General features: G+C 42.6%; 1 protein-coding gene across 3 annotated transcripts in view; it reads right to left on the bottom strand.

The window, feature by feature from the left end:
* Positions 1-20,202, bottom strand: part of ksr1a (kinase suppressor of ras 1a) — a 46,796-nt gene extending 26,594 nt beyond the window's left edge. For 2 of the 3 annotated variants that reach the window (XM_014196740.3, XM_014196742.3), the window contains exon 1: positions 19,695-20,202. In XM_014196740.3, the coding sequence (XP_014052215.1) occupies positions 19,695-19,904 (210 nt within the window). In that variant the 5' untranslated portion in view covers positions 19,905-20,202. The remainder of the gene's footprint in view (positions 1-19,694) is intronic. The other variant, XM_014196743.3, reaches the window with a different exon arrangement.
* Between the last annotated feature and the right edge of the window lie 590 nt (positions 20,203-20,792).

The raw sequence follows: 20,792 nt of genomic DNA, 5'->3' as shown, positions 1-20,792 counted from the left end.
GGACACAGAGAGGACAGGCTGGATAGAGAGAGACAGGCTGGACATAGACAGGCAGGCTAGGGGTGAGAACAGGTAGTGGCAGCACCTCGGTGTTGTGGTGGCTGGTGATGACGCAGGGAGCAGGGCAGTCTGAGGGGAGAGGAGGCGAGGCCTGTGCAGCTGATACTGGGGAGGAGGGCTCGCCCGCTGAGACGGTCCTTTCACCAGCACCCAGGGCAGCAGCTTGCTGACGCACAGCAAGCCATGTTACCATTGGGGCCGCTGGCCATTAAGCCAGTCATCCTTTTCACACACACACACACACACACCAACCCAGCCACCCCCCCAGCCGCCTGTATCTGCTAATCAGCACTTTAATAAGTGAAGCCTCAGTCACTGGCATCTAGATTCAGGGATGCCAAGTCCACCTCATCCTTCACCACACACACACACACACACACACACACACACACACACACAACCTAGTGACTGCTAAAATACATGCCCCCTCCCCCCATTGCTCCCTTCACCTGATATCTGATGTACTGATAAACATCACATCTCAAGCCCTGCTGTGTACCATCCAAACAGCACACCTGACACCACTGCCCTAATGGTGATTGTGCAAATGAACACTGGGATATCAAGAGACGTTGTATGGAACATGACAGTGGAAAAATAAAACAGATGAGAGGGAAGCAACAACAAAAAAACTATGAGCAGGCTGGACACTCACGTGGATGTTAATGACAGTCTGAACATAGATATAAACACCTCAGATATAAACACTGTGATATAAACACCTCAGAAGTTGTCCAGAGGATGTCTGAAACTCGAGCATTACCACTACCTACTGCTGTACTTTAAAATAGCAACATTATGAGGACAAGGCAGGCTCCTCTCCTTGTTCTGGCCTTCCAGGTGACTACCAGATGAGTAACTCACAGCACTGTGGTATTAGTTTGCGCTGGCCTGGCCTTCTCAACTCCGTGCAGTGCTGGGCTCTAGTATAGTGTGTCTCCTTATCTCCATCTGAGAGTGTCCATTACAGCAGGACGCCTTGGGCTGCAGGCCGCACCGCATGGCCATGAAATGAGCAGCGCACCGCCAGGTATCAGTCTACTCCACCCACCAGCGTAGCCGCGGTAAGATGCTTTTCACGGTCAAGTCTACACATGTATTCGGCGCAAGTGATAAATACAATGTGATGATTTGAGTTGCGGGTGCTGGAAGGAGGGGTGTGCGGGGGGAGAAAAATCCCCTTTATAGTAAAGCATTGCATGCATCTATAATCGCATTTGAGTAGTGGCATACAATTGATCATACATGTTTTTGGGGATGTTTTATTTTTGCAGGGTCTGGGGGGGGGGGGGGGGAAAAGGCCATTGCGTTTAATTTAGAAGACAGAGCATTTTTTAATATCACACAAATGCCTAAATGTAGGCTACTGTGCAACTCACTATTCAGATAGGATGCAATTGTGAAACTTGAATTTTTTTGTATTTAGAATCATTTGTTTTATCATCATCATCATTATTATTATTGTAGGCCTACTTATTAATCTCAACCAGTTCTTTAATTATGCAAAAGGTGTTGTTTCATTCTGTTGGGACATTTTCATTGGCTAAATTAAGTTCAAGCTGTCTTTTTAATTGTGCCCAGTATTTAGTTTAAGATAGGCCTTTTGTAAAATAAATAGGCCTTTTGTAAAATAAATAACATTTGCCTATTGCTGTCATTTCTTGGGTACGGTAGGCACTAGCCTTCCTTCATAGGTTTAAACCAGTTCCCAAGTGTTTTGTTTGCTTCTGTTGAGCCATTTTCCTTGGACAAATTAAGTTCCAGCTGTAATGTTGTGTTTGCTGTGATATAATATCTGCTCATATTTTCCAAATAAACTAATGGCTCGACTTACTTTTGATATTAACTATTGTGAAGGTTTGGTGTGGCTATTAGCCTATTATACTGCAGGCCTATGATATGAAGGCAGTGCGCACCTGCACTGCATCGGACTCCGACAGATGATCTTGAGGTGAGGAAGAATGTTTTAAGCCTACCAGAGTTAATCCTATAATTTAATAATATAACACTTATCTTTATAAAAAATATTGTGATCGAAAAATTTGATTTTCTGTAGGCCTATATCTTTACACAGTAGCCTATTTGACAAGGATAAAGAGATGCATGTTGGTATCGTAGCATGCCGCCGGCATATCTCCATCTCTCGCTCTCTCTGGGGCTAGCCTAAGCTTCTCTTCCTTTATCTATATACTTAACAAAAATACAAACACGCAACAATTTCAAAGATTTTACTGAGTTACATTTCATATCAGGAAATCAGTACACACACACACACACACACACACACACACACACACACACACACACACACACACACACACACACACACACACACACACACACACACACACACACACACACACACACACACACACACACACACACACACACACACACACACACACACACACACACACACACACACACACACACACACACTTAAAGTCGGAAGTTTACATACACTTAGGTTGGAGTCATTAAAACTCGTTTTTCAACCACCAAGCAAATTTCTTTTTAACAAACTATAGTTTTGGCAAGTCGGTTAGGACATCTACTTTGTGCATGACACAAGTCATTTTTCCAACAATTGTTTACAGACAGATTATTTCACTTATCATTCACTGTATCACAATTCCAGTGAGTCAGAAGTTTACATACACTGAGTTGACTGTGCATTTAAACAGCTTGGAAAATTCCAGAAAATTATGTTATGGCTTTAGAAGCTTCTGATAGGCTAATTGACATAATTTGAGTCAATTGGAGGTGTACCTGTGGAGGTATTTCAAGGCCAACCTTCAAACTCAGTGCCTCTTTGCTTGACATCATGGGAAAATCAAAAGAAGTCAGCCAAGACCTCAGAAAAAAATTGTAGACCTCCACAAGTCTGGTTCATCCTTGGGAGCAATTTCCAAACACCTGAAGGTACCACGTTCATCTGTACAAACAATAGTACGCAAGTATAAACACCAGGGGACCACGCAGCCGTCATACCGCTCAGGAAGGAGACGTGTTCTGTCTCCTAGAGATTAAGGTACTTTGGTGCGAAAAGTGCAAATCAATCCCAAAACAACAGCAAAGGATCTCGTGAAGATGCTGGAGGAAACGGGTACAAAAGTATCTATATCCACAGTAAAACAAGTCCTATGTTGACATAACCTGAAAGGCCGCTCAGCAAGGAAGAAGACACTGCTCCAAAACCGCCATAAAAAAGCCAGACTACGGTTTGCAATTCCACATGGGGACAAAGATCGTACTTTTTGGAGAAATGTCCTCTGGTCTGATGAAACAAAAATAGAACTGTTTGGCCATAATGACCATCGTTACGTTTGGAGGAAAAAGGGGGAGGCTTGCAAGCTGAAGAACACCATCCCAACTGTGAAGCACGGGGGTGGCAGCATCCCCGTGCGAGCAAGGAGGCCTACAAACCTGACTCAGTTACACCAGCTCTGTCAGGAGGAATGGGCCAAAATTCACCCAACTTATTGTGGGAAGCTTGTGGATGGCTACCCGAAACGTTTGACCTAAGTTAAACAATTTAAAGGCAATGCTACCAAATACTAATTGAGTGTATGTAAACTTCTGCCCCACTGGAATGTGATGAAAGAAATAAAAGCTGAAATAAATCACTCTCTGCTATTATTCTGACATTTCACATTCTTAAAATAAAGTGGTGATCCTAACTGACCTAAGACAGGGAATTTTTACTAGGATTAAATGTCAGGAATTGTGAAAAACTGAGTTTAAATGTATTTGGCTAAGGTGTATGTAAACTTTGACTTCAATTGTACACACACACACACACACACACACACACACACACACACACACACACACACACACACACACACACACAAAAAATATAAATGCAACATGTAAAGTGTTGGTCCCATATTTCATGATCTAAAATAAAAGATCCCAGAATTTTTCCACACACACAAAATGTTGCGCACAAATTTGTTTTACACTTGAGGTGTCACTACAGACTCCCTGGTTCGAATCCAGGCTGTATCACATCCAGCCGTGATTGAGGCGGTGCCCAATCAGCCCAGCGTCGTCCGGGTTTGGCCAGGGTAGGCCGTCATTGTAAATAAGAATTTGTTCTTAACGGACTTGCCTAGTTAAATAAAAGGTTACATTTAAACGTTCAAATTTAAAAACTACAGATGATTATTCTGCTGACATGATGATCAATGCTTGACTGCCATTTGACAAATAAAAATATTCTCACTCTTATCATGTAGACTAGCTACCCGCACAGTTTACCCTCACTGTATTTGCGAGCAGTCGGCTAGAGTGCGCATGCCAAGACCAGAGTAGACACATTTGCTATTTAACACAACAGTTCTGTGACAAATATCGGTACATGAAAACTTAAGCTAAAAAGTAAACTTTGTGTGCACCAAGTCATCACACACAATTTGTTATCCCCAACAAGTCAGTTTGGTGGAAACATATCACTGGTGAAAAAGTCTGCATATTTTCTTAAAGCGGATTTAAGAATATTCACATGAAAATCTGTTGCCAATCGGATGGAAACCTAGTTAGTAACACTGACTCAAACAATAATGCAGAGGAAGCATAGGCTACTCATCAGTGATGGCCAATGCGGTCATGACACTATCTCGAGATAAGCTACGTTGAAAAACGCTCAAAAGTTGAGAAAAAAACAATGGTTTGCTTCTACAGAGATCAGTCTTCTCTTTTCAGAAGTAGGCATTTGCTTTCCAAATGGTAGGCCTACGTTTCTCTCGTGATTGTATTTAGAATTTTGTGAAAGGCAAACTGACAGCTGCACCCAAACATCGAAAAATAATCCAGTTCCTATTCAAGTCAGGACGGGAAGCCATGGCAAGTGTACCCATGAGTTTAACAGTAAAAGTGCCAGGGTTAGAGGTTCCAAAATCTTTCTATGGATTATATTGATGGCCACAACGCAACAAGCTGTTCTATATTTGGTATAATTGTATTAAATGTCTGTTCAGACAGGAGTAATCGAAGAAGAAGAGCCACATTTTTGGCAAAATGATTTCAATTTATCAGGCGGTGCACCCCTACTTCTCACGGCTATGCCCACCAGTCACCTCTCGAGTGCTGGAGCAACAATGAGCTAAGCATGCCTTTTCTCAGCTCATTCATTCACACACGTAGTACACACTGTAGAAACATAGACACACTTTGGGCGAGAGAAAGTGCGGCCTTGGGATGAAAGAGGCAGCTTGGCTCTGCGGTAGCGGTTAACAAAGGCCTCTCCACTGTAGGCGAAAGGAGAGAGTAGAAGAGAGAGAAGGGAGCATAGAGGAAGAGAGGAAAGGAGAGAGGGCATCTGGAGGAGGGCCTGAGGAGGGGTCAGGTCAACAGCCTGGGCAAAGGGGCTCTCCATAGACCACTCCAGCTCCTCGGCTGCCAGACAAGTGCTAAATTGTACTGAGGGTATAGATCGCCCTCCTCAATAAAGCTCAATTTCTATTCTTCCCCTGGACGTGTGACTGGGAGAAAGAAACCCAGTCTATTTGAGAATTGAATAAACTGAAGGTGTGCTAAAGAGAGTTGACTTGATCTGACATTGCTCGTCCATATATTTATATATTGTTAATTCCACTCCTTTACTTAGATGTGTGTGTGTGTGTGTGTGTTGTTGTGAAATTGTTAGATATTACCGCAATGTTGGAGCTAGAAACACAAGCATTTCACTACACCCGCAATAACATCTGCTGAACACATGTATGTGACAATACAATTTGATATGTGACAATACAATTTGACTTGAGCAACAAACTCAGACAGAAGGCCAAATATGAATGGGAAGCAGCATCTTCTTTTTGACTAGACACACTGAAGCATCAATGGTACTGTCCAGTGAAGGTAATAGTATATTACTGAATCACTTCAAATACAGACTGTCTGACAGGGCTGGTTAAAGGGAGCCCTATCCTATTCATATAGGCTACCATGCCCACAACTCCTTATATTGACACAATGTGTCTGGACTTTAACCATTGTTCTGGGTGCAGGCATTTGACCTTTGAGGTTAGCCAATGAGAGGTCTCATGCTGTGGGTGGACAAGAGGGCCAGTAAGCTTCTTCTTGCCGACAACAAGCTCTCTTCACTGTATCTCTTCTCTTCTTTTAGTGGAGAGACAGAATGTAAGCTTAAATTGAGAAGATCTACATGACATTTCCCACAGAGCATTAATTAGACTTGTGTCAGAACTTCTCTCTGTGTAGTTTAAAGGGTCAGGAGACATTTAACATTTGTAGTAGGCCTACATAGTAACAGCCAACGTGACCATTTCCTCATATTTTGCAACTGTGAGTTGCATACAGTATTTTTCAGTCTCATTTGTGGAACATAATGTTGTTGTGTAGTTGGGCACCAGAGACATCCGTCACGAGAACCACACACACACACACACACACACACACACACACACAGATAGATGGTGATCATTCAGGCAGCACAGTGAACAATACACTGGTGCAAGAGTGTTGTCAGGTTACCTAGCAACCTCACTCCAGAGTCTTCAGCAGCATTGTTTAGAGTGGGATTTTCCCATAGACATGAAACAGAAAATCTGAGACCGTACACCTCGACGTGGAATATCTGTTAAAAGTACACCTCAGACTAGACACAATTCTGCAGTTGTGCTAAATAAAACACATTTATGTTAGGTAACATTTGAATAACAGCACATTTTCTATAGAAAGATAAAAAGCTGGAGTAGTACCATTCCACAGATCCAGACATGACGTGTGTTTTAAAAAAACTGATATCCTCAGTGGGCATCAACATGTAACAGAGTTAGATTTACAGATCGATAGATTCTTCAGTCAGTCCTGAGATGATCAGTTAACAACAGGTCTGTATTAGGTAGAGGATGGAACTCATTGACTCATATAGATGGGAGCCTGGTGGGGGATGGGGTAGACTGACTAGCCTCAGATCCCACCTGTTAGTCTGAAAATGGGGGTTAAACAACACCATGGAAACGCTTTAGTGCCTTGAGGAGATGAGTGACAGCCAATATGAACCAAGTCACCAGAGAGACACCAGAACACCTGTCTAACACAGGGGACAAAGTCCTACTGTTCCACTTGTTTCCTCAAGATTCGGCAGAAATAACCATCTTGTACTCTCAAACATTGGATGACAGCCTAACTTTGATGTCTTTGCCAATGACTGCATTGCCTCTCTGCAGGAGAATTGTGCAAGACTTCTTTCCCAGGGAAACAGAACCTACACTATGAGGAGGTAATATCAGATTTCACAAAGATAAAACAATCAGAGTCATCTGTGGTAATAGACGCCCCCTTCAAATTTACATGACTCTCTGCAGTTTCTATTGTCACATGTGGTCATATGACCCACATGGATTCTGTATCTGCCCCACAGAAGCCCACACAAACTGCACTATTTCCATCTGGTATTATGTGCTGGCTTTTGTCTTCACAATTGTAAATCAAACCATGATCAACGCTCCATTTTCAAGAGCAAAATAAATGTTCCAGTGTGTCCATGAGTGTTTGACGGTTCTCTTCCAAAACAATACTTTGTTTTAGTCAGAAAATAAAAAAGGTAAAAAAATAAATAAAATAATTATTTGTGACTGGAATAGGTACAAGAACTCATCAGTACACAATAGTATCACCATCAAGCAGGCAGGACCATGTGACAAGCAGGCAGGACCATGTGACAAGGAGACAGGACCATGTGACAAGAAGACAGGACCATGTGACAAGAAGACAGGACCATGTGACAAGAAGACAGGACCATGTGACAAGGAGGCTTTGTTGTGTTTTGTCTTTTCGCCTATAGCTTCATCTGCCCTTATCCGCTGGCCCCATGCGGTCCATGGTAGCATTAATAAAATGTGTGTGGCCCCCGTCACCGTCACTGTGTGCACTGGTCTCAGGGCAGCACAGCACTGTGATCTGGCAGATAATGAACATGGCACATTAAGGCCTTTGTGATGGGACTAAATGTTAACAAACGGCTGTGACGTGATGCTGCATATTAAGCAGCCCCAGGTAACATGTATATGCCACAAATCACCACAGCCCACCACCATTGTGGCACGATGGATGGAGGCACAGTGACGCATGTTGCAGGGAGGGAGGAAGGGTCACATGTGCCACGGGGCTTTGTGTGCCACGGGGCTTTGTGGCGGGGCTGGGCACCCATCGGCCGTGGGTGACTGTCAGAGACAATGGCCCACTGCGCTGACCCCTCCGTCATCGCTGGCTGACCCCACAGGGAGGGGGAGGGGCTGGGGGATTGGCTGGCTGCTGCCACTAATCCTCTGTCCTTATGTTGTGTAAGTTTAGTCCCCGTCTGGCTTCTCCCAGTGACAGCCCCAGCAACACCCAGCAACACCCAGCAACACACACCATACAAAGCTCAGAAATGGCTTGGAATCTTAAGTGTGTGAACATTACTGCTCATCTTGATAAAGATGAGCAATAATGACTTGATGAAATTAATCATTCCAACACTCCTTTATTGTTCACTCCAAAAAATATATATCATACCGCCAAGACATACTAACCTCCCCTGTTATTGGTAATGGTGGGAGGTTAGCATATCTTGGTGGTATGATCTTTGACCCTCTGTAATTTTCTCATTTATCATTAACCACAATTAATTCTGGGTTATCCGTAGTCTTGGTAGCATCCACATTAACGTAAGTGTTTAGAAACATGTTATTTTCTTATTTACAATAAAAGTGATTCCAAAATGTCACAATACATTATTTACCATTCATTTCTATTGGGCACAAAATAATCTGAAACACTGCAAATGCATCCACCAAGTTTGTAGAGTCACAAGCTTGATGTAGTCATTACGTACTAGGAATATGGGACCAAATACTACACTTTTATCTACTTTATTTCTAAGAATCTTTAGGGCTGTCAATAATTTTGACCCCTACCTTTGAGAAAAAAAATGTATTACTTGTTTAAGAAGATCTCTTTCTCTGAGCAATTATATTAGTATAAAATAATATTTGCCCATTTTATGGAGTGCAAAATATAGCTCAGTATTTTTAGTAATTATTTCCTACAGTTATAATTGCTAATTTGTATCAAGCGTGTCAATAATTTCGGACCCCACTTTACTGCCGTCTCAAGAAATACAACACAATAGGACAATTTAGGGATTGCAATTGCATCAAGGCCCTGAATCAATTGCAGCCTCGTCACATCAATTGGAAGATCATTGTTGAGTGTTTTGGGTAACACGTTGACATGAGTCAGTTAGAACAGCACGGGGGCGGGCTAATGACCGTCTTCTCCTGAATTACATTTCAAACCAAACATGCATTATTATCTAACCAGGCAATTCCCATAGAACTTAGGAGTTGGAGCTGGAGCTGGTGTTGCATCATTCTCTGAATCTAAATGGTTCTCTAAATCTAAGGCGCTTTCTGTTAGAGTGCAACGCATCGTTATTTAAGAATTTAGATTAAACTGAATTCAATTCAGAAACACAAAATGCCTCAAATACATTATTGTGTAACCATGTTGTATATAGAACCCTTCTAACAGGAATGAGGAATAGGCACTGTTCCTTATTCCACCTGAGTAATAATAACAAAAAAAATGCCCATTTCTGTTACTAAGCAATTACAAAGCTATTGCAGTTTTATTACACAGGTATGTATAGAAGCAACTGTATGTAAAATGTTACCCAAATTGAATATATCCGATCTGGAAATGGAATTATGTCATGGTCCTTGAAGAAAGGAAGAAAAAAAAGAAAGGAATGGGTAGGAAGGAAGCTTGTTTGAACAGGGCAAAGGAACCCCTTGTTTTTTGCCATGTCATGCAAATCCTCCTTCCCCATTACACAAATACTGCAGACCTCAAAATTACCAGATGCAGAGTAACACTACATCCTCAACATGTTTAAGAATAGCTCAAAGGCTGCCTGCTGGGGTAAAACGACCATGATTTCCACACAATGCAATCCGACTGCTGGATTGTACCGTTTGCTTTCCCAATACGAAAAGAGGAAACCGAAATAGCGTGGATAATGCTGCAATGATTTGCTTGTGTTTCTTCTCTGGTGATGGCCATATTCTCCCCAGTCGGTCTCCTCCTAGGCCTCAGAAAGACACAGCAGTTGCTATGTCATAAGAAGCAGCCCAGCTGATTGGCTTTGATCCCCTCGCCCCCCCCCCCCCCTTCCGCCCTGCTCTCCCCTCTCAGCATAGCCTCTTTGCGCGTCATTTGATTTCCTTATTTAACAACCAACCCTGAAAATGCGTAGGAAGAAAGACGTCTAAATATAGACACAGCCACAATAGCTCACACCACGAGCGGCGCAGCAAAACTCTTTCCAACACCATGAGAAGACAAAACAGATGATGCATTTCTATCTGCTGATCATTAGGTAGGCTCAGGGATGGATTATCTGCACAGATAACATGGTGATGCATTAATCCAAAAGACTCACAGGAAAAAATGTATATCAAGAGACACTACGCAAGCAAGATTCAAATGAGGAGTCAGAAGTCTGGTTGTTGTGACCGATATATAATCATTATCATGTTATATGTCTATATAGGCTAGGCTACATACAGAGCATTCACAAAGTATACATAACCCTCGACTTATTCCACATTTTGTTGTGTTACATCCTAGAATTCAAAATGGATAAAATATTTTTTTTCTCTCTCCACATAATACCCCATAATGATGAAGTAAAAACATGACTTTAGACATTTTTGCAAATGTATTGAAGATGAAATCTCATTTACGTCAATACACGATAGAATCACCTTTGGCAGCAATTACAGCTGTGAGTCTCTGGGTAAGTCTAAGAAATTTGCACATCTGGATTGTACAATATTTTGCACATTATTCTTTAAAGAATTCTTCAAGCTCTGTCAAGTTGGTTGTTGATCATTGCTAGACAGCCATTTTCAAGTCTTGCCACAGATTTTCAAGACAATTCAAGTCAAAACTGTAACTAGGCCACTCAGGAACATTACATTTTGTCTTGGTAAGCAACTCAAGTGTAAATTTGGCCTTGGGTTTTAGGTTATTGTCCTGCTGAAAAGTGAATGTCTCCCAGCGTCTGTTGGAAAGCAGACAACCAGGTTTTCCTCTAGGATTTTGCCTGTGCTTAGCTTCATTCTGTTTCTTTTCATTAAAAAAAAAAAAACTCCCAAGTCCTTGGCGATGACAAGCATACCCATAACATGATGCAGCCACCACCATGCTTGAAAGTATGGAGAGTGGTACTGTGTGAGGTATTTTGGTTAAACTATCCCCAATTCAATGGAATTGAAACCCTCTGCATGCACAGTGCATTCTTCCATCACATGTACGGCTGATTCTCAAGATCTTGCACACTAATGAGATGCTGTTGAGCCCACACTTCTACACTGTCTGAGCCAAGGACTACATGCTTTCTGGTAAGTTTTGATTACAATACTGGGTGGGGTGAATATATTTTATGACATACATGATTTTTTGTTAACTAGTCAATAGTAGCCTACAGCAAAGCGTGTTTAAATCCTTTCTAACTTGTTAACAATTTCTGCTAGTTCGTTTTTGCTACCATGTGGGATTTAGCTTGCTTGAGCCTGCTAACTGAGTGTTAATTCACCTGTTTCCATACATGTTTCATTTTAAAACATATCTTACAAAGGAGTTTAATCTAACTGCTGAACTATTTATCCGTACATGGAATTGTATTTGTTTATTTTTTAATCATTTTTTTCTAATCTTTACAGGAAAATTCCACGGGCACTATCTGATGTGTGGAGACATTTCACTGCAGCTAATGTAGAAGGAAAAGCTGTGTACATTTGCAAATACTGTGCCAAATCATATGTGAAGTATGCAACAAAGATGCAGAATCATCTGGCCAAGTGCATAAAGGTCCCTCAGCGTTCACAACAAGCAACCTCTGACAAAAGTCCCTCTACTTCTATTCGAGGTGAAAATGATGAATCAGACACCTTATCGATAGCAACAGGAATCAGAAGTTTTCTTGACTCAATGGAGGAACGGAGTCAGAGAAATGCTGATGAATGTCTTGCTTGAGCTGTGTATGCAACTGGTTCACCTCTGATGCTCACAGGTATTGGAAGAGATTTCTGAATGTTCCTAGCCCAGCATACACCCCTCCAACCAGACATGCTTTACCTACTCATTTGCTGGATGCGGAGTTCAACAGAGTTCAAGTGAAGGTCAAGCAAATCATAGAGAAAGAAGACTGTATTGCAATCATCTCTGATGGGTGGTCGAATGTTCATGGGCAAGGAATAATTAACTACATCATCTCAACCCCTCAACCAGTATTCTACAAGAGCACAGACACAAGGGACAACAGACACACCGGGCTCTACATTGCAGATGAGCTGAAGGCAGTCATCAATGACCTTGGACCACAGAAGGTATTTGAACTGGTGAAAGACAATGCTGCGAATATGAAGGCTGCTTGGTCTAAAGTGGAGGAGTCCTACCCTCACATCACACCCATTGGATGTGCTGCTCATGCATTGAATCTGCTCCTCAAGGACATCATGGCACTGAAAACAATGGATACACTCTACAAGAGAGCCAAGGAAATGGTTAGGTGTGTGAAGGGTCATCAAGTTATAGCAGCAATCTACCTTATCAAGCAAAAGAAGTGAGAAGAATAAGAGCACCACATTGAAGCTGCCCAGCAACACCTGTTGGAGTGGTGTTGTCATCATGTTTGACAGTCTCCTGGAGGGGAAGGAGTCTCTCCAAGAAATGGCCATATCACAGTCTGCCGATATGGACAGCCCATTCAAGAGGATCCTCCTGGATGATGTAAACTCAGCAAAAAAGAAATGTCCTCTCACTGTCAACATCGTTTAATTTCAGCAAACTTAACATGTTAAATATTTGTATGAACATGAGTTTCAACAACAGACATAAACGGAAACAAGTTCCACAGACATGTGACTAACAGAAATGGAATAATGCGTCCCTGAACAAAGGGACAGTCAGTATCTGGTGTGGCCACCAGCTGCATTAAGTACTGCAGTGCATCTCCTCCTCATGGACTGCACCAGATTTGCCAGTTCTTGCTGTGAAATGTTACCCCAATCTTAAACCAAGGCACCTGCAAGTTCCATGACATTTCTGGGGGGAATGGCCCTAGCTCTCACCCTCAGATCCAACAGGTCCCAGACGTGCTCAATGGGATTGAGATCCGGGCTCTTCGCTGGCCATGGCAGTACACTGATATTCCTGTCTTGCAGGAAATCACACACAGAACGAGCAGTGCGGCTGGTGGCATTGTCATGCTGGAGGGGCATGTCAGGATGAGCCTGCAGGAAGGGTACCACATGAGGGAGGAGGATGTCTTCCCTGTAACACACAACGTTGAGATTGCCTGAAATGACAAGCTCAGTCCGATGATGCTGTGACACCGCCCCAGACCATGACGGACCCTCCACCTCCAAATCGATCCCGCTCCAGAGTACAGGCCTTGATGTAACGCTCATTCCTTCGACGATAAAACGGGAATCCGACCATCACCCCTGGTGAGACAAACCGCGACTCGTCAGTGAAGAGCACTTTTTGCCAGTCCTGTCTGGTCCAGCGACGGTGGGTTTGTGCCCATAGGCGACGTTGTTGCCGGTGATGTCTGGGGAGGACCTGCATTCCACCTGCCTACAAGCCCTCAGTCCAGCCTCTCTCAGCCTATTGCGGACAGTCTGAGCACTGATGGAGAGATTGTGCGTTCTGGTGTAACTCGAGCAGTTGTTGTTGCCATCCTGTACCTGTCCCGCAGGTGTGATGTTCGAATGTACTGATCCTGTGCAGGTGTTGCTACACGTGGTCTGCCACTGCGAGGATGATCGGCTGTCAGTCCTGTCTCCCTGTAGCACTGTCTTAGGCGTCTCACAGTACGGGCATTGCAATTTATTGCCCTGGCCACATGTGCAGTCCTCATGCCTCCTCACAGCATGCCTAAGGCACGTTCACACAGATGTGCTGAGACCCTGGGCATCTTTCTTTTAGTGTTTGTCAGAGTCAGTAGAAAGGCCTCTTTAGTATCCTAAGTTCATAACTGTGACCTTAATTGCCTACCGTCTGTAAGCTGTTAGTGTCTTAACGACCGTTCCACAGGTGCATGTTCATTAATTGTTTATGGTTCATTGAACAAGCATGGGAAACAGTGTTTAAACCCTTTACAATGAAGATCTGTGAAGTTATTTGGATTTTGACAAATGATCTTTGAAGGACAGGGTCCTGAAAAAGGGATGTTTCTTTTGTTGCTGAGTTTATTTTGGGAGAGTGTGGTAAGCAGCCTGAAACCTATAGCAGTAGCCATTGCACGGATTGAGGGAGACAATGCCATCCTGTCTGATGTTCAGACTCTGCTTGCTGATGTAAGAGAAGAAATCCGTACTGCCCTTCCCCATTTACTGTTGCTCCAAGCAGAGGAAACTGCAGTTCTGAAGTACATGTTGGACACCAAGTATGCCGTCTCGCCACCTTGGCCTGGATGAGGGCAAGGTTCTTGGCAGTCTGGTGAAATACACTTCCAAGCAAGGGCTTTGGGATGGAGATGCAATATGGCAGTCGTGCCAACATATCTCATTAGCCACCTGGTGGAAGGGACTTTGTGGATCTGAGGCTCTTTCCCTTGTTGCCGCCGTCATCCTCCAAATCCCACCAACATCAGCCTGCTCAGAGCGCAATTGGTCTTTGTTTGGGAACACACACACACACCAAAGCACACAACAGGCTGACCAATACAGGGTTGAAGGGTTGGGTTGAAAAATTGGTGGCCATCTGGGCGAATTTGAGGCTTTTTGAGCCTGAAAACAAGCCATCCTACACAAGGTTGGAAAGTGACAGCGAAGATGAGGCCTCAAAGTCTGATGTTCAAGAGGTGGACATTGAGGAGGTCCGGTGAGAAGACCTGGAAGCCTGAGAGGAAGACAACCAAAGCTTTAGTTTCTAGACTATCATTTTACAGATGTATGTTGAAAATGTTTTTTGGGAGTTGCGATGATGATTGGGGATCATTCAATATTCCCTTTGTTGTTCAGTGAAATCATCCCATGTGAAGAGTCAACTCATTTAATTAAAGTTCAATTCGTAACTAAATTGTTTTTTTTTCTATTGGAAGGATTTAATAATTTGTAATTGTTTACTTATGATAAGGTAAAAGGTTTATGTTTCTGTCTCCATATGATATGGTAAATATATCCAATAAAAAAAACATCTACATTTAAATTGTATTAATATTCATTTGCATATATTTCTGTTAATTCCCATATATTCCCATGGAAATTTTCCACCTCTGAATATTCCCCAAAATGTGCAACCCTAGTAACTACAATGTTGTTGATCCATCCTCAGTTCTCCTGTAACAGCCATTAAACTCTGTAAATGTTTTAAAGTCACCATTGGCCTCATGGTGAAATCCCTGAGTGGTTTCCTTCCTCTCCGGCAACTGGGTTACGAAGGACGCCTGCATCTTTGTTGTGACTGGGTGTATTGATACACCATCCAAAGTGTAATTGATAACTTCACCGTGCTCAAAGTGACATTCACTGTTTTTTAAAACACATCTACCAATAGGTGCTGTTCTTTGCGAGGCATTGTAAAACCTCCCTGGTCTTTGTGGTTGAATCTGTGTTTGAAATTCACTGCTTGACTAAGGGACCTTACAGATAATTGTATGTGTGGGGTACAGAGATGAGGTTGTCATTCACAGAGTGAGTCCATGCAACTCATTATGCAAATGTGTACTCCTGAACTCTATAACAAAGGGGTTGAATACTTGTTGACTCATGACATTTCAGCTTTTCATTTGTTATTGAAAAATGAAAAAATTCTAAAACCATAATTCCACTTTGATATGTGGTATTGTGTGTAGGCCAGTGACACAAAAACTAAATTGAATCTATTTTAAATTCAAGCTGTAACAAATTTTAGAAAAAGTCAAGGGGTGTGAACAATTTCTGAAGGCACTGTATAACCTGTAAGTAAAAGAAAAATGATGTTCAAGCTCTTTTAGAGTAACCTTCACTGCACAGTATTTAATCTGTCCCTAGAGGCTGTTTAAATTATTATTGGATATCATCTAGTGTCATTCATTGCTAAAGTGTAACAGACATACTGATTCACAGCCACAGAGAGACAACGACAGGGAGACATAACAAAGAACAGGCCAACATGGAGACAGAAAGACAGACAGACAGAGGGGGTGTGTGAGAGATGTCAAGAGTCAGACAGGGATTAGTGTGTGAAAACTGAAGCACCACCTTGCAGTACTCCACTTGGAGAGCAAAGCACCATTATCTTTTCACCGGCAAGGCACACAGTAAAAAAAACAGCCATGGATGGAGTGCCATAATAAAGCTCTTTCAGTAAGAATATAATGTGAGTTCAAGCCTCTCTTGATTGCGCTCAAGTGCGGGTCTCTGGGAGAGATGCCCCTGTTTTGCAACACAACTGTGACAGACACTTTAACCCGTCGCTTCACTTCTCTCATTCATCACACAAATTAACTGAGCCTTTAGGCCATTTAACTGGATTGACAATTGATATTTTCCACTGTGCTGTTATATACGGGACTCATGGGAACACTTGTGGAGCCCTATGGGAGTGTCAAGCTGACAGGCCTGTCAGATTTCTGCCAGTTAGGATTTCATGACCAAGCCCAAGACAGATCTGGGCAAATTATGGTTACAGCTCTCTCTGCTCCAATTGTCACTACAATCTTCTCATACAAACAGATGGGGGTGATTCAACCTGTGAAATACTGTGACTACTACCTATATTCTTTCCAGCATTCCCACATTTGTCTGGTTCAGGGGGTGTGTGAAGATGGGATCAGGGTACGGCCTGGAGAAACGCAGCTTCTGATTGACCATTGCTGGTTGAATGTCTATAAAGCAGGGTGAGCAAACCATAACGATCCAGTTTTCCTCAGTGATAGACATCCTGAAGTAACAGGAAAACCCAGCGTGAAGGAAGAAGTGAAAGTGGCAGTGTGTGGTGACGGTGAAAAGCGTACTGTAGAGTGAGCATAGAGCACCCACTCATTGCTTTCTATTTCTGACTCTCACTTGAAGTCTTTCTTTGTTCTGAAACAGGTTTAGCATAACTAGTGTTGCAGTCCAATGACCACTCAAGAAGTCTGAACCTTTTCACAACTCAGATGTTGAAGATGCATGAAACGTAAAAGAAAAAGCACACTTCAAAAACCCCTGAAGGGAAGAGTAACAGCATGTGCTTTCCTCAAATAGAAACCTGACAATCTCATTCAAATGTGAGGAGCATGAAAGCATATCAGTAGTATCATTTCATTTGCATAAAGAGTAGGATATTGATACATCTTTGTGGATGTTGGTGACTGAATGCAGGCTGGACAAATGCCATGACAGCTGAGAATATACTGAACAAAAATATAAATGCAACATGTTAAGTGTTGGTTCCAATGTTCATGAGCTGAAATAAAAAAATCTCAAATGTTCCACACACACAAAAAAAACTCAAATGTTGTGCACAAATTTGTTTACATCTCTGTTAGTGAGCATTTCTCATTTATCAAAATAATCCATCCACCTGACAGGTGTGGCATATGAAGAAGCTGATTAAACAGCATGATCATTACACAGGTGCACAATAAAATGCCACTAAAATGCCACAGATGTCTCAAGTTGAGGGAGCGTGCAATTGGCATGCTGACTGCAGGAATGTCCACCAGAGCTGTTGCCAGAGAACTGAATGTTAATTTCTCTACTATAAGCCGCCTCCAATGTCATTTTAGAGAAGTTGGCAGTACATCCAAATGGCCGCATAACCGCAGACCATGCCAGCCCAGGCCTACCCATGGCTGTACCCCTGCCCCATCATGTGAAATCCATAGATTAGGGCCTAAAGAAATTATTTCAATTTACTGATTTCCTTATTAGGAACTAACTCTGTAAAATCATTGAAATTGTTATATATATATATATATATATATATATATATATATATATACACACACACACACACACGGCAAGCGGTGCCGGAGCACCACGTCTAGGACCAAAAGGCTCCTCAACAGCTTCTATCCCCAAGCCATAAGACAGCTGAACAATTAATAAACATCTCCACCGGACAATTTACATTGGCCCCCCCTCCCTTTTGTACACTGCTGCTACTCACTGTTTATTATCTATGCATAGTCACTTCACCCATACCTACATGTACAAATTACCTCTAACCTGTACCCCTGAACACTGACTCGTACCCTTGCCCCATGTATTTATCCTCGTTATTCTTATTGTGTTACTTTAGTCTACTTGGTGAATATTTTCTTAACTCTTCTTGAACTGCACTGTTGGTTAAGGGCTTATTAAGTAAGCATTTCACTGTAAGGTCTACACTTGTTATATTTGGCGCATGTGACAAATAAAGTTTGATTTGGGATTTTGAGTGTACAAAACATTAGGAACACATGCTCTTTCCACGACAGACTAACTAGTTGAAAGCTATGATGTCTTATTGAGGTCACTTGTTAAATCCACTACAATCAGTGTATATAAAGGGGAGACCAGTTATAGAATTATATTTTAGCCTTGAGACATGGATTGTATGTGTGCGCCATTCAGCGCACACATACATACAGTGGACGCTAAACAGTTCTCGGTGTATCAAGAATGGTCCACCTGCCAAAGGACATCCAGACAACTGTGGGAAGCATTGGAGTCAACATCGTCTAGCATTCTTGTGAAACGCTTTCAACCCATGTCCAGACGAATTGACGCTGTTCTGAGGGCAAAATGGGGTGCAACTCAATATTAGGAAGGTGTTCCTAATGTTCTGTACACGCAGTGTATATGCCCATGAGCATGTTAATGCTCTGTAATAGGCTACATTTGCCGTATTATTTTATTACTTTGATAAAATATTTTCTAACGGAACACTACCATATTATGGGCCTAAAGACTGAAGCCTATATGTAGGCCATCACCCTTTGCGCAATTTAAACACTGGTTCCTCAGAACTGTTTGCACACGCTACTCATCCCAGACACGACTGAAATTATTTGGTTCACACAGCCAGGTGCAGGGAACGCATTAAAAAACATATTGGTCTTAATTGGCTCAGAAATATACTCAGAGAAATTATCAAGATTATTGGCATGAGGAGCATTTACCATTGCCGAGAAATGCTCTGCTAGTTCATGTTGCATTTCGTTTTGTCCCCGAACTTGGCTTGTCTGATGCAGAAATGCGGAATCGTGAACAAGAACAGAATTAAAATGTGAGGAATTTGGCCCGTTTGATTCCATCAGCACGCAATACATTGCTGCAAAAATTCCGGGGTTTCCAGCCAAATATTTCACCTCGAGAAAGAGGTCACAGTAACCAGATCAACGTTAGTGACAATGTCTATTTATAGCTATATCAATAGTAGACAATGTGGGAAGTGACCGTGCATGTTTAATGTAGGCCTATTCTTTAAATAATCATGTATAGCATCGCGCAATACAGCAAACAACTGCAGTGTATTGTGCAAAACATGAGGAAATTGATGGAGCGCCTAGCTTAGCCACCAGAGAAATGCAGCCCAGGCAGACATACGTATAACTCCGCAGTTTGCACCGCCGTATTTATGCGTTTTCAAGAGTTAATTACCTCTAAAGTACGTATCTCTTGCTGTGTGAGGTCATTGGACGCGGCGCATTTGGTCCGGAGCCCCTGTAAACTGGAGATGGAGATTTCAATCATGTTCTGGATGAGTTCGCATTGGTGTAGCGCGGCCATCGCTGCGCCACCGCCACTATCCCTCTCCGACTGCTCATCACTCTCGACCATCTTTCCACCTTTATCAGACACACTATCCATTCCTCGGCATTGGGCACGGCTTTAGGGGGTAGATGCACTTTAAAATGTAAAAATGCACATGCACCAGCTACGCAATGTTATGGAACTTAACAAATGTCCCAAAATTCAGCAGAACAATCGCCAAATTCGGATATAGAAATAAAAATGTTCGATATCAATATCCTGGTCCAAAGCAATCCAAAGTCCACCAGTGCTCGGGTTGTGTATTCTCCTTGCAGAGAGACTCTCTCCCCCTCCTGAAAGCTCTCGCCTAGGCTTTTATCGTCTGTCAGCTGTTGGAGACATCACGGACCCGTTGCAGTTCGGGAAATGAAGTCCTTTAATATGGCTGGGCATCCGCTGATTTGGGGCTTAATAAATACGTGTCAGTTTGGGCATATTGTCCTGACTAAACGTCACTGGTTCTCTAGCCTGTTTGAGAGGACCAACAAAATATTTTCTTATAAAGGCTTGCCAACAAATTATCCTCACCCCACACACACACACACACACACACACACACACACACACACACACACACACACACACACACACACACACACACACACACACACACACACACACACACACACACACACACACACACACACACACACACACACACACACACACACACACACACACACACACACACACACACACACACAGACCTTGAGCTGAAGTATATCACTCCATAGAATAAGAAGCGATGATGCCAAGATCTACTGCAGTATACTACTCAGTCATATTAGGACAATAATACTCCACAAGCTGTGAACTTGACAATTGCTGCTTGACATGCTATAATGTGCAGAATTAGACCCAACCACATTGTGGAGTGAATCAGTGTGAGGGCCAGCAATGTTCACTCTGGATGTGTAAGCACATGTGGTGTCCCTGGAGTTCTCC

This window comes from Salmo salar, chromosome 04, assembly GCF_965601325.2.
Source record: "Salmo salar chromosome 04, fSalSal1, whole genome shotgun sequence".
NCBI classification, from domain to species: Eukaryota; Metazoa; Chordata; class Actinopteri; order Salmoniformes; family Salmonidae; genus Salmo; species Salmo salar.
This window is presented reverse-complemented; position numbering and strand designations above follow the sequence as displayed.